A 12,823-nucleotide genomic window follows, 5' to 3' on the forward strand; every position below is an offset into this window, starting at 1 on the left:
AATTTTCACCTTAGGTCAAGGTCAATAAATTAATTTGCATTTTATCGAATGAAAAATATTTGATACAATAAAAAATAGAAATTAATATTTGGTACAAAAACCTTTTCTTGCAGTTACAAGGAACTTACACACTGCAGCAGGGATTTTGGCCCACTCCTCCATAGAGATCTTCTCCAGATCTTTAAGGTTTCAGGGATTGTAACAATCTTTCTTCTTCCTCCAAACACGGCGAGTTTATACCCAAAAGTTCTATTTTGGTCTCATCTGAGAACATGCCCCCCATGCCTCCTCTGGATCAACCAGAAGGTCATAGGTAAACATGACAGGCCTGGACATGTGCTGGCTTGAGCAGGGGGACCTTATGCAGGATTCTATCATGCCATGCCCACAGTTGTTGTTCTTATTCTCCTTGATGTCTATTCGGTGGTTGGCGAAAATGAATTGGTGCATTATTGCCACCAAATGGTCAAGAATGGGGACCAGAATGTTTCTAAGAGCCTGAGTTGTGAAAACATTAGTACCTCTGCCATATTTTTCAAATACCCCCCCCCTGTCATATTTAATAGAAGGTGATGGTCTCTGCTAAGTCAATCACTCACTAAAGGGAGGGAGGTGGTTGCTTTCTGACTTTCTGACCCCAGTTTAGTAACTGCTACTCTGTCATTACACATACGGAGATTTTAGAGTCAAATGCACAATGTTTTTTTTTTGTACTTTTCTGTTAAAATGTTAGTGATAGTGCTGTGTAATCTGCTCTAATATTAAAGAGATCCAAACTTTGTGGTCAGGCTTTGCTTCCCTAGATCTGCTGCCAGATGGAGACGATTGAATTACAAACAGAAAACGGCAGAAAGCCTACATGCATAACATAAACCTTCAGGGCAGTAAAGGGCAAAACTTCTATAAATCCGAAGCACATCAGTACCCTACACAGATTAATTCTCTACCACTACTCTATGTATATGAGCTGTGTAAGTTCAAAATCTGACCGTCATGGATTATTTACCTCATGATTTCTAAAACTGTCTAACCATGAATGTTGTATAACCTCTGAATAAGCTCAGACAACATTTCTGTATACTTACAAATTCTTAGAACATTTTAGTTCAAACACAAAGATCAGGACATCTGATCAACATTTTGTCATACTGATATGAAATGTTTGAAGAGAACTTTAACAGTACAAATAAAATGTTGTCATAACAAACAAGTTGTTTGTGTTTTTTTTTTTTTTTTTTTTTTTAAATCCCATGAAGAGCCAAGGGAAAGCTTCCATGCGATAACTGCTCCAGGACTCCAATGGAAACATCGGACTTCAAAGTCAGTGTTCCAAACTCCTGGCAGGCTTTTCCACGGGGCAGCCGTGTCAGCCATCGACAGGGCTGCAGTAAAGAGGATTACCGTGGAATTAAAGGTCTGATTTCTGGACATGTTTACCCAAGCGTCATTTCTGAACATTGCCTCTGAAAGTTTCAGATATCAAAACTTAACCATTCTCTGGTTCTCACAGCACGCTTTGTTCTCTTACTCTGCCAACTACAACTTTGAGTATCTTTTATATCTATCTCCTGCCCATCTTTTGCACAATACTATGCATCTGTTTAAAAGGAGAGGGCAGAAAAGTTAAAGTTGAGGAAACATCCCATGAAGACTATCTATCATCCCTTTTCATCCCCCCTGTTCTTCATGGGGAAACAAAAGCAGCCTTCCTCTTGGACTGGTGCAAAGCAGAAATGAGCATATCATGATCAAAAGGCTTACAAGTTTTTACTAAGCTGTCAAGCTGTGTTGCAATCCGAGTGGAAAAGCCAGAGAAATGGCTTCCACCAATCTGTGTTTAGTCAAAATAAGGATGAGTCTGATGAAACGGTCACTGTTATTCTTGCCACAATAATATCAATTATATGCAAAATAGATTTTATTTTACAAGTTTGCAATCTAGCAGGCACTGAGCTTGTGACTCACTCACAAATTAATTTAGAACAACAAAGAAAGCAGAAAGAATTTGTGCCTCAGTTTTAATCCCATTTCTTATTACAGTACAGTGCATGTCACAGTACTTAAAATAAAATAGATATTCATTTTCTAAATAAAAGCACAGCACAATAGCTTATAGCATACTTATGAGACATCACAAACATGAATATAAATTTGTTAATCAGGATTTCTACTTGAAGCAAATAGCATCTGTAACAGCTTATATGCACTGCTTTTATTATTGTAGTAGGTAAGTACAAAGTTTAGACCTATTTTCTGCTTTACCATAAAAAAGAAAAAAAAAAAAAAAACAACCAAAGCTGAGAGAATAGCTTTTATATTATAAGAAAAATATGAGAGGGAGAGGGAGAGAGACAGAGAGAATGAATTAACTGTTTATAATGCACAAAGGACTTTAAAGAAATTAACATCAGAATTGCTATGGATTTGTGCTGCAACTGGTATTTTCTACAAGTCATCATTTGTACTCTAAGTGACCTTTATTTATGTTTTTATTCTGAATTTAAGAAGTCAAGTTTTTAGTTAAAAAAAAGAAGAAACAAAAGTCTAATAATAAAAACACCCAAAAGTGACATAGCAGCCTGCATATAAAACAAATGTTATAATTAAATTAAATTTAGTTTCAAAATCAAGCGTACAGTATATCCTTCATATAATCACATACCCATCACTACCACGTTAAAAAATATTTTGGCACAAATAGCCAAATATTTGAACAATCTGAATTTTCACAAACCTTTCCAAGGTTTTTCACCAATAAGGCTTCAACTGAGTGATACTGTGAAACTGTTAGACACCTTCGCTAATATTTTGGCACCAAATCTTTGTAAACAATGACAGCTTAAACATTTCTGGAAACGTTTTGAGCTCATTTGCTGGTAGTTTCTAAAAAAAAAAAAAAAGAAAATGATATGTATCCATTGATATTGATCCACTGATAAATAATCCATTGATATGTATTTTTGCAACAGAAGATTTAAGTTTTTTTAAAAGGATTTGGATCAGGACTCATTGGTGGTCAGTTTAAAGCCAGCTTTTCCTTCTCAGCCATTTTTATTTTGCTGTTGGATGAGTGCTTTGAGACATTTTTTTAATGTTTTTTGGGTGAGAGACCCAAGACCTCCATCTCACACAGGGTAAGGCATTTCAAAATGCCCCAGTAATCTTCTGATTTAATCTTTCCTTCGATACAGGTAATACCTCCAGTACCAGAAGTAGCAAAGCAGTCATGTGATACAAACTTCACCATGTTTAAGGCTGTTCTATTCCTTCCTGGATTTATTTTATGGCCTGTTAACAAACTAATACACCACATCCCCAAAAAGCTCCACTATAATTTATTCTGTTCATACAACTTTATTTCAGAGATTTTGGCTAATCTTTGATATGTCCTGTAAACATTAGCTTCCCTTATCTGTGCCTCTGTTTCAGTAGCAGTTTTCTACTGTATGTGGCCTTTAGCCAAGATGCCCTGCACTTATAGATAAATCAAAGAAGACCTACTAAAGTCATTTTCAAGTTTTTTATCCTTCAAGCACCAATAACTGGCTAAATCATGAAACATAAAAATGATAAAGAGAAATTTTATTTTTTTCTGCAGAACAGTTTTACAATGATGGAAAAGCTGACAATAATTGTGCTTTTTATTCCACTCTTGAAAGTAATTTTGTACTTTGAATGAAATTTCTTTTCATAGTCATAATGTGTACATATTAATTTTAATTAAAATGTGTAATGATAGCTTGTTCTTTAGATTTGTGACAAACTTTACTTAAAACTCAGAGGTGCCTGCTTTACTGTTGGTGTTGTATTGCTGCTGGTACCCAAATTTCCCTGAGGACTTTCCAAAGGGATTAATAAAATATTTCTATTCTATTCTATTCTAATAGTGCACACCAAGAGTCTGAGAAGAGTTCATACTGAACAAGAAACCATTAATGAAAAATGACAAAAGGTAGACACATTCAATTTAATACAATTCTACAGTACCTCCACTTTTAACCTGCAGCTTCAAAAAACAAACAAAAAGAAAATTCTAAAAAACAATTATACTATGGGACATTAAGTTGTATGTAGAATAGCTGATATCAGGAGTCCTGACTGACTCTATTAATGGCATTATCAACTTGCATTAATGCCATCGAGACAATTGTGTGTAAATGGAAATTATATGTAATATAAAATTAAATTGTCCAAGAGCAAACAATGAAGCAAAAATTATATTCTACGTGTAAAATGTCAATATGATTGACATTTTACATTATTTGATGACATTGTAGGCTTAACAGTTAATCACAAAAATAAACATGAGAATGATGATGAAAACTGTCTGCTTCAGCTTTATTTTTTATCAACATCGCCCTGCGGGTGCTACTGATGATTATCTGCTAAGTTTTCTAACAGAGACTGCAGGATGATTTCCAAGTGTAAAGTTTGGTGGAGGGGTATTATGGTTTGGGGTTATTTTATTTTTTTTTTTTGGAGCTAGGCTTGGCCCCTTAGCTCCAGTGAAAGGAACTCTGAATGCTTCAGCATACCAAGAGATTCTGGACAATTCCATTATCCCAACTTTGTGGGAATAGTTTGGCAATGGCCCTTTCCTGTTCCAACTAGACTGTACAATGGTGCACAAAGCAAGGTCCATAAAGACATGGATGAGTGAGTTTAGTGTGGATGAACCTGATTGGCCTACACAGAGTCCTGACCTAAACCAGACAGAACACCTGTGGGATAAATAAGAGTGGAGGCTGAGAGCCAGGCCTTCTCGTCCAACATCAGCATCTGACCCCACAAACGCACTTCTGGAGGAAAGATCAAAAATACCTATAAACACACTCCTAAACCTTGTGGAAAGCCTTCCCAGAAGAGTTGAAGCTCTTATAGCAGCAAAGGGAGGGCCAACGTCATATTGATTATGTCATCTGATTAAGAATGGGATGTTTATTAAGTTGATATGAGAGTCACTACGGGTCAGCCAATACTTTTGGCAATATATAAAAGGAGCAGGTTATTCTCAGCACACCAAGCAGCCAGATGCTGTATCTCTTTCCTGTGAGCTGTCTCACTCTTGTGTCATCTGTAAACTTGATTATGGAGTTGGATCCATGTACAGGCCTGCAGTCGTGGGTGAAAAGGGAGTACAGGAATGGGTCAGTACACAATCTTGTGGTACGCCTGTGTTGAGTGTGATGGTGGTGAAGCAGGTGTCCTGATCTAACATGCTGGGACCTGTTGGTCAGGAAGTCCATTATCCAGTGACAGATGGAGGTGCTGATGCCCAAATCTCCAAGTTTAGAGATTAACTTTGAAGGGATGACAGTGTTTAATGCTGAGCTAAAGTCAACAAACACCACTTGAGCGTAAGCGTTGTTATAGACCTGATGTGTGAGCACAGAGTGCAGAGTGGTGGAGACTGCATCCTCTGTTCTTTTTGCTGCGGTAGGCAAACTGGTATTGGTCCAATGTGGATGGTTTATGCTGTCCTTGTTATGTCAAAATGACAAGGCAATTTTACAGAAGCTTTTGTTTACGGTTTGTCTATCCATTGTCCATCCACCCTAACAGAATCAATAGCTGACTTCCTTCTAGATATTTACAAATGTGTTATTGTTCAACACACATTGAACAACATTTACAAAACAATACAAATAAAGCAATGTGAACCTGAAATACCAAAGGAGCTAAATATTAATGCCAGCATGTTAACCATTTTAGCTTAATGTTAGATTTTTCTAGCAGTTTTATTTATTCTATGGAAGACACAAATATCTACAACATTTCACGAGGATTCAGTAAGATTAGATCTTTCAATCTGCCACTTGGGTCATGTAGGTTGTGTTCTCCCCCATTACTGTTACAGGATACATTACAATGAGTGTGTGCTTGTTATGCAACCATGTTTAGGCAGGTGGTGCATGCTACATCAAAATGAAAGTCAGGGTTTTCCAGTAAAACACTACTTTGTAATGAGAATCAATTTAATTCATTTGACCTCTCAGTGGTTCTAATGTTGCGGCTGATTAGTCAGGGGATTACCCTTCTCTTTGGCGTAATTCCTAAAGGAACAATTAACAAGTAAATTCTGAAGCATTCCGCATAGTAGTTGCAGAGATATGTTACAGAATAAGAGGCAGCACTGACCTTCTGTTGGCACTACAGTAATTCATTAAGTCATTAAGGATTAGTTCAGACTGTCAGCCAAAATCCATTTGTTGTCACATGAGGATTGTTTTTAGATCAATCTGAGAAAAACTCAACAGGGGAAAAAAAAGACATGAAATATGATATTTCATGTTTTGAGAAACCGGTTGTTCAAAACTGCTGCTGATAGGTGATGTCTGAGAGGAAGCTTGAATTGCTTGGTGTGAACTCTGTGATAAAGACCAGATTTGAGTAACAAGGCTGAAATGATTTTTGTCCAGGCCTGTTTCATTAGTTTGTTTTTTTAAATGATTCTGTTGAACAACAATTGAGAAAAAAAAAAGTCTGATTTTCATTGGTTTATTTTCAGTAAATTTTTATTTATTTTTACTTTAGTCAGTTTCAAGTTATGTCTGTGACCATTGTGGGTTTTTCTTTCATTAACAGAGGGGTGCTAATTTTGTCCATGTCTGTACATGTATATTCATTTCTTGTCTACCCACTGTCTTTGAGAGGAATGGTCACATCATGCACAGAGCCTGCATGGCTCTTGATAGTAAAAGTGGCAGAGGTTTGTTTTTCAGTTGAAGGGATGAGCTTTGTTTCCTTGACAGCACTGCATCTTTTTTTTTTTTGCCTTTTCAAATATAAAGCTTAAGTATTAGACTGCCTTTAAGAAATGTCAGATAACCCAGCTTAAACCAGCAAAACTATGACTATCTGAGGAAACTAAAAAACAAAACAAAAAAAGAACAATGCACAATAAAGATAACAAAAAAGGAAAGAACTGTAAGTTTCTGTTGGTCATCAATGGGCTGTTATAACATTATCAAATATTTTTCTTCATTTGCCTGAAGCAATAAAAGAGAAAACTACAAAATGATGTTTCACAGTTATAATCCAATGTCATCCTGCTTCTTCTAGAGAAAGTGTAGCGTAAGGGCAAAGTGATTTAAGTTGCTTCTGAAAGACCATCCCACAACAGAAAATTAAATTATGTGTTGAAAATGCACAGTGACAAATGAAAACACAAGTGAAGCTTTAGAAATTGTTTACATAATGTGCTTTTTTTTTTTTTTAGCTGATGCTTTGGTAGAGACTGAAATGAGTTGGCTTCCCTGACACGCTTCATCACACTGAACTATACTTTCCCTGAGGTCAAATAAGCCAATTGTTCAAACTGTAATATCTGACCTGGTGCACTCCTAATGTGGAATTTAGTCTTCATTACACCATTTAAAAGTAAAGGTTTCAAGTCATATGAGAAATTATTATGTTAATTTGGAAATAATTGTTTTACAAATACAGATTTTTTTACAATGCAATGCTTGGAGTTACATGCAAGTCAGTGCTTCCTCTCTTTTTCTCCAACATCTTGTGCAGACTAATCCAGAACCAACATGCTGACAACAAATTAGCCCTTATCAAACAAATCTATCACGCAAAGTTCATGCCCACTTTACAAGAAAAGATGGCATCAGTACGGCAATAACGCCTCTGATTTAGAAATGTCAGGTCTTTTTATAGTAGGTTCTAACAATATGTTAATTTTGCTGAAAGATGAAGATAAAAAAAGACACACCAACACAGAAACACCTACACTGGAACAAGATTATTTTAAAATTGAACATGAGTTTTTCCAGGCATTTATATAATTTATTCCATTAGATGGAGATACACAGACTGAATGCTTTGGTGCTCCTACAGTAGATAAGCCCAGTTCCTTATCCGTCAATCAACAAATCAGATTACAGCCAAGGAAAAAGAAATGACATTATTATACGGTTCATCATATATCATAGCTGGTTGGAATGGTTGCATAACATAACATTTCAATGCATTATGCTGAGATATACGTCTGTGTAGTTTTTTTTTTTTTTTGGTTGTATGTAAATACAGTTTGAAAAAAAAACAATATGTTGACTTAAGATGGTGTGATTTTTCATTTAGTGTGAAACATGAGCTGAATCTACAACTATATATATATATATATAAAGACTGTTATTGCATAAAAATGTTCTGTACATTAACTAATGCTAATAAAACTAATAAAATATGTGGATATCATGGACATTAATCTAATATCACGTCTTAATGCTATACATAGTAAACAGATAAAAGAAGACAGGAAACATAATCTTATGTCTGTAGAATAATCTGACAGGACACATTGAAAGAACTGCCATGGTCAAATTTATATGCACAATTGAAGATTTAGTAGGAACCAATATGATCTGAACAGTAATTCACCCTCTGCAATTCAGGTTATAGCATTTTCAGGTCTTAGAGCTCATGATTTTGATCTAAGCACAAACAGATTGACTGTCAGGTCAGTAGGTGTTACATCCTTACGTCTATAAAAAGGTAATAACAGGACATGTGTGTGTAAGGATGTTTTAGTGGTTCCTATTTTACTTTATTTTACAGAAAACAGCTCAAGCTTTGATGGTGAGAAACATTTCAGGACCTGGGTTATGTCTTCTTGTGACGTAACATAAATCCTGACGGAAAAAAAAATGTGTAAATGTTCATCATTGCTTCCACAGGTTGTGATTATATGAACAAAGTGATTTAACTTTATACTGTGCATCACAATTAGGGTTTATAAATTAAGCTACAAGAGCCAAGTCAATAATTAATTTGGTTGCAATGTAATAAGACGGAGCAATTAAATGTGGCAAAGTAACAGTGTTTGTGTTTACATCTGATAGGCCTAAATTGTAATTATAAGTATCTGAGAACACAGGAAAGGAGCTCTCCAGAGGTTGATCTTTTTTAAATACATTTTTATTAATTCAGGTCTCAGTTGGATCACTCTTGATTGTTTGTTTTTTTTTTTATCTGCATTTGTAAACAACAACTGATTAGCCTTTGTAAGATCTGGCCAGGGACAACAGATGAAAATTAGCCCTTTGGCTAAATCTGACATTTAGGTATTGTTTTTTTATGCTGTGTCCCTGTCAAATTTTAATAAAAATATGTATTTAAAATAAAATTAGACATTAAAAAAAGTCTTCTTTGTGATCTTCTTTACATTATTTTTGATCTATACTCCAGTTAAAATATTACAAGTTTTAACAACTCTGTTTAACTATATTCTTTTGTATGGCTGCTTGTGTTACACAACACAGTAGATTTAGGAACGCCTGGTTTCTTTCAAACCTTCTTTTCTTTTGTTTAAAAAAAAAGAAACATTTACTACATGCAGACACACATTTGGGCGAGTAAAACAGTGAAAAGCTGCAGCTGTTTCCGTCCACTCAAACATTTTAAGTGCAAATAGAGGAAACAAGTAAGCAGGGATATACAGAGTATTTTTATCGGCAGACAGTGGTGCAGGTCACCACAGGGTATGTTGGCTGTTCCACGATGAGGATCCTTATTAGCTACAGTGTCCCTTAATTAAATGAATGCAGTGTTAAACAGTCCAACAAACGAACAGATGTCAGTGTTTAAATCAGCCGGGTTCCAATACATTGAATCTGCATGCTTTAGATACAAATGTTCTTTAAACATTTGAAAGAAAGTCAGTAAAAGAGAGGAAAGGGAATTTAATGCCAATTTAAGGAATGCAGCTTCATAGAAAACACACCTTGATGCAATCATTGGATTGACTGTTGCCATCAGGTGGAGGTGGAGAGGGGCTACACATGACTAATATTGAATATAAATAAAAATATTCAGCATGGTTCCAACTGGGTGTGTCACTTCTTTATTCTTTAAGCCAGTCAAAGAGAAACCAATCATTTGTTTATTCACCCACTTGTTTGTGTTTGACACTTGGTCATTGCCAACTCAACATCTTATGAGCTAGAAGTGATGGAGTCCTTAAATACCGACTGGAAAAAATTGTTTTTCAGATCTAATATTTATTTTAATTGCTTGATTACTTTTAAAAGTATCATAAATAAAAAAATCAGGAGGAATGAATTCAGCTAATGACACTATGATTATAAAATGTACTGGACTTAACTGGAAGTTTAAATGGAAATCTGTCAAAGGTTATATCGATGTCACCGAGCTGCCAATGGTGGTGTTTCTCTAAAAGTCAGTTTCTTCTTGGCTTCACGTGACCTACCAAGCGGTAACAAAAACTTTTATATACAGTCTAGGTCAGGGGTCTTCCAACCTTCTTCAGCCCAAGGAGCCTCAAACAGAGGAAAGATGATACAGCTGAATGGCAAGTTTATTTTCACTTTGTAAAGAAATGTTGAGTTTGTTAAGCTCAGCATAATTATCCAATTTTTTAAAACAGCCATTGCACATCAGTGCACAGCGCAAAACATTTGACACACATTGGTAATTCAAGTCCATCTGTGTCCTTTCAGGTAAATCCAACGTTTTTCTTTTCTTTTTTAGTAAATCCAATGCTGAATGTGTGCATTTCTTATTGAAATTTAACATATTTTTCTTCAGTTCATTCACCCATTACAATAAGTTGGATTCATGTTCATATGTATTTAAATTTGGGAGAAGAAAACGGGAGAAGAAAAAGAAGAAAAAAATATATATATATTGAGAATGGTCTAATCTAATACCATTACATCCCCCTGTTGATGACCTCTGATCTAGGTGAAAACAACATTTTGAATTGCTCAAAAAAGCGCTTTAACCTTGACAATTGGATTAAAAATCTATCAAATGGTGAATAAAAACTGAAAAGCTACATTTGAATTTTAGACAATCTTCTTTTTGTATAAAGTTAAACCTAAACAAAATTTAAAAAGTAAGTTATTTAAAAAAAAATACTCAATTTACTTTCAGTTTTTTTAGACAGTTGATCTGTAGTTTGCTAGTTTCAGCTTACAGCCTACTATGTAGCATGGATTATCTGAAATCATAACTGGATATATGAAAGAGAAAGGACGTCTATGACAACAAACCAAAAATGGCTGAAAATCAGCTAAAATGCACACATCCATCAATCAGCACAGCAAAGCAGAAAGAAAGACAGCTAATTAGTCTAACAGTCCAATGTAGTTACAGAAATGCACACAAAGCTGGTTTAGGAGACAGCTCGTCATAAGAAAAAAAAAGAGAAAGTAAGATGGTTAGATAGACAGCTAGAAAAAGACTGAGAGCAAGACGATCAAATGATGTCTAGCAAAACAGATGGTAGGACACATGGTGACCTAGCTCGTCTGACAGACGAACAGAAAGCCAACTATTTAGAAAGAAAACCAGTCAGAAAGCGATGGCAGGTAGACGGTAAGACAGCTGTCACAATGACCCACAGACAGGTTCTCTTCCATGGTGGTTTTCACTGAATTAACGCAATACTGAGGGTGCATCTTTTACAATGGGAGGTGATGTCAGAGACATTTCCTAGGACAGATGTCTGACTATGACACCTCATATAATATACATTCATATCTTGCACCATGGTGTCCAAACTCTAATTTAAATAAAGTAAAGGCCTGCTTGACTAGACCGTATAATGTAGCAAAAAATGTTTCCAGGCTTAAAAAATAAAAGATTTATTCACTCTTCTCATGACACTCTTGAAGAGAGTAGTAAAAAGCTTAGCCAGCAGAGGCTAAGACTTATCTGAGGGATGGAACGCAGCATTATTTGCTCTCTTTGTCGCTTTGCTTTGCCAATAATTCCTTGATCCACAGTGCCTCTAGTCACAAATGGGTCAAAAAAGGTCTGGTCCACAGGGATGTCATGATAGAAATAAAGAAACAAGTGGAGAACATCTGAGAATAGATTGAGTACTGTTGGAACACACCCTCACAGAAGGAGGGTGCCGCAAATGAGCCAATTAAACTCAGACTTGTCTCTTCATAAAGAAGCTGCTAATGGTGAATGCAGCAATGAGATCTTGTTTTTCCTCCAATTTTCACAGAACTTTTGATTTACTTTTTAACGGTTTGCAAGTCAAGTAAGTATGTGTGTGTAGGAGAGAAGATTTCTTTCATCTCAGTTCCCACTTCATGTATTCCTCTCAACATATGAATTCTAAGTATTATTATGACTTCTCTTCAGCAGCCTGATCGCCGTTAAAACACCGGAGATGGTTCTGAAACATTTACATTCAAATGAATGTCCTCTCATACACAAATGTCATGTTTCTGATATATACTTGGTGATCAACAGGTCACTTCTCCCAACTCACCGTAATCGCTCTCATAAAAGATGATGAACTTCTGCCAGTGCAACTCTGAGATGAGGGTAAGGAGGACATCATTGATTCGAACAGGTGGACGGGCAGCCAACGTGTAGCTCTCTCCGTCTGGGCTGGGGTTGAGCTGGCAGGCAGTGCGGGGTGCGCCATCTCCATTTCTTTGGATGAAGAGGTGGGGAATGTGCATTGCATCTGTTAGAGACTGCAGGGCACTTGCAGCTGCACAGCCTGTGGATGTAACCAGAGCAAGGATGCCCTGGTTCATCAACTCACAAGCTGCAAAGAGAAGAGAGAGAAAAAATTGTGAATAAAAACAAAAAAGGGAGTGAAAAAGATCTGACATGGATTGGAATGTAAGAAATTACATGTGTCAGCTTTAGAGAGGAGAACGAAAGGATTAGGTAAAACACTTTGCTTAATACTTTTCTTTTGACAATATAGATTTCTTAAAAAAAAAAAAAAAAACAACTTTTAGTTTAAATAATATATCAAAATGAACATAAAAATTCATTGCTCCTTGTGTCCTTCTTAGGGTTAAATCTGAGCCTCTGCAGGTGG

The 12,823-nt window shown here is 35.9% G+C and overlaps 1 protein-coding gene across 4 annotated transcripts in view; it reads right to left on the bottom strand.

Annotated features, from left to right (window-relative positions):
• grid1a (glutamate receptor, ionotropic, delta 1a) overlaps positions 1 to 12,823 on the bottom strand; it is a 255,469-nt gene that overhangs the window by 88,700 nt on the left and 153,946 nt on the right. For all 4 annotated transcript variants that reach the window (XM_042010670.1, XM_042010669.1, XM_042010671.1 and 1 more), the window contains exon 3: positions 12,257 to 12,541. In XM_042010670.1, coding sequence (XP_041866604.1) covers positions 12,257 to 12,541 — 285 coding nt within the window. The remainder of the gene's footprint in view (positions 1 to 12,256; positions 12,542 to 12,823) is intronic.

Source organism: Melanotaenia boesemani, chromosome 16 (genome assembly GCF_017639745.1).
Source record: "Melanotaenia boesemani isolate fMelBoe1 chromosome 16, fMelBoe1.pri, whole genome shotgun sequence".
NCBI classification, from domain to species: Eukaryota; Metazoa; Chordata; class Actinopteri; order Atheriniformes; family Melanotaeniidae; genus Melanotaenia; species Melanotaenia boesemani.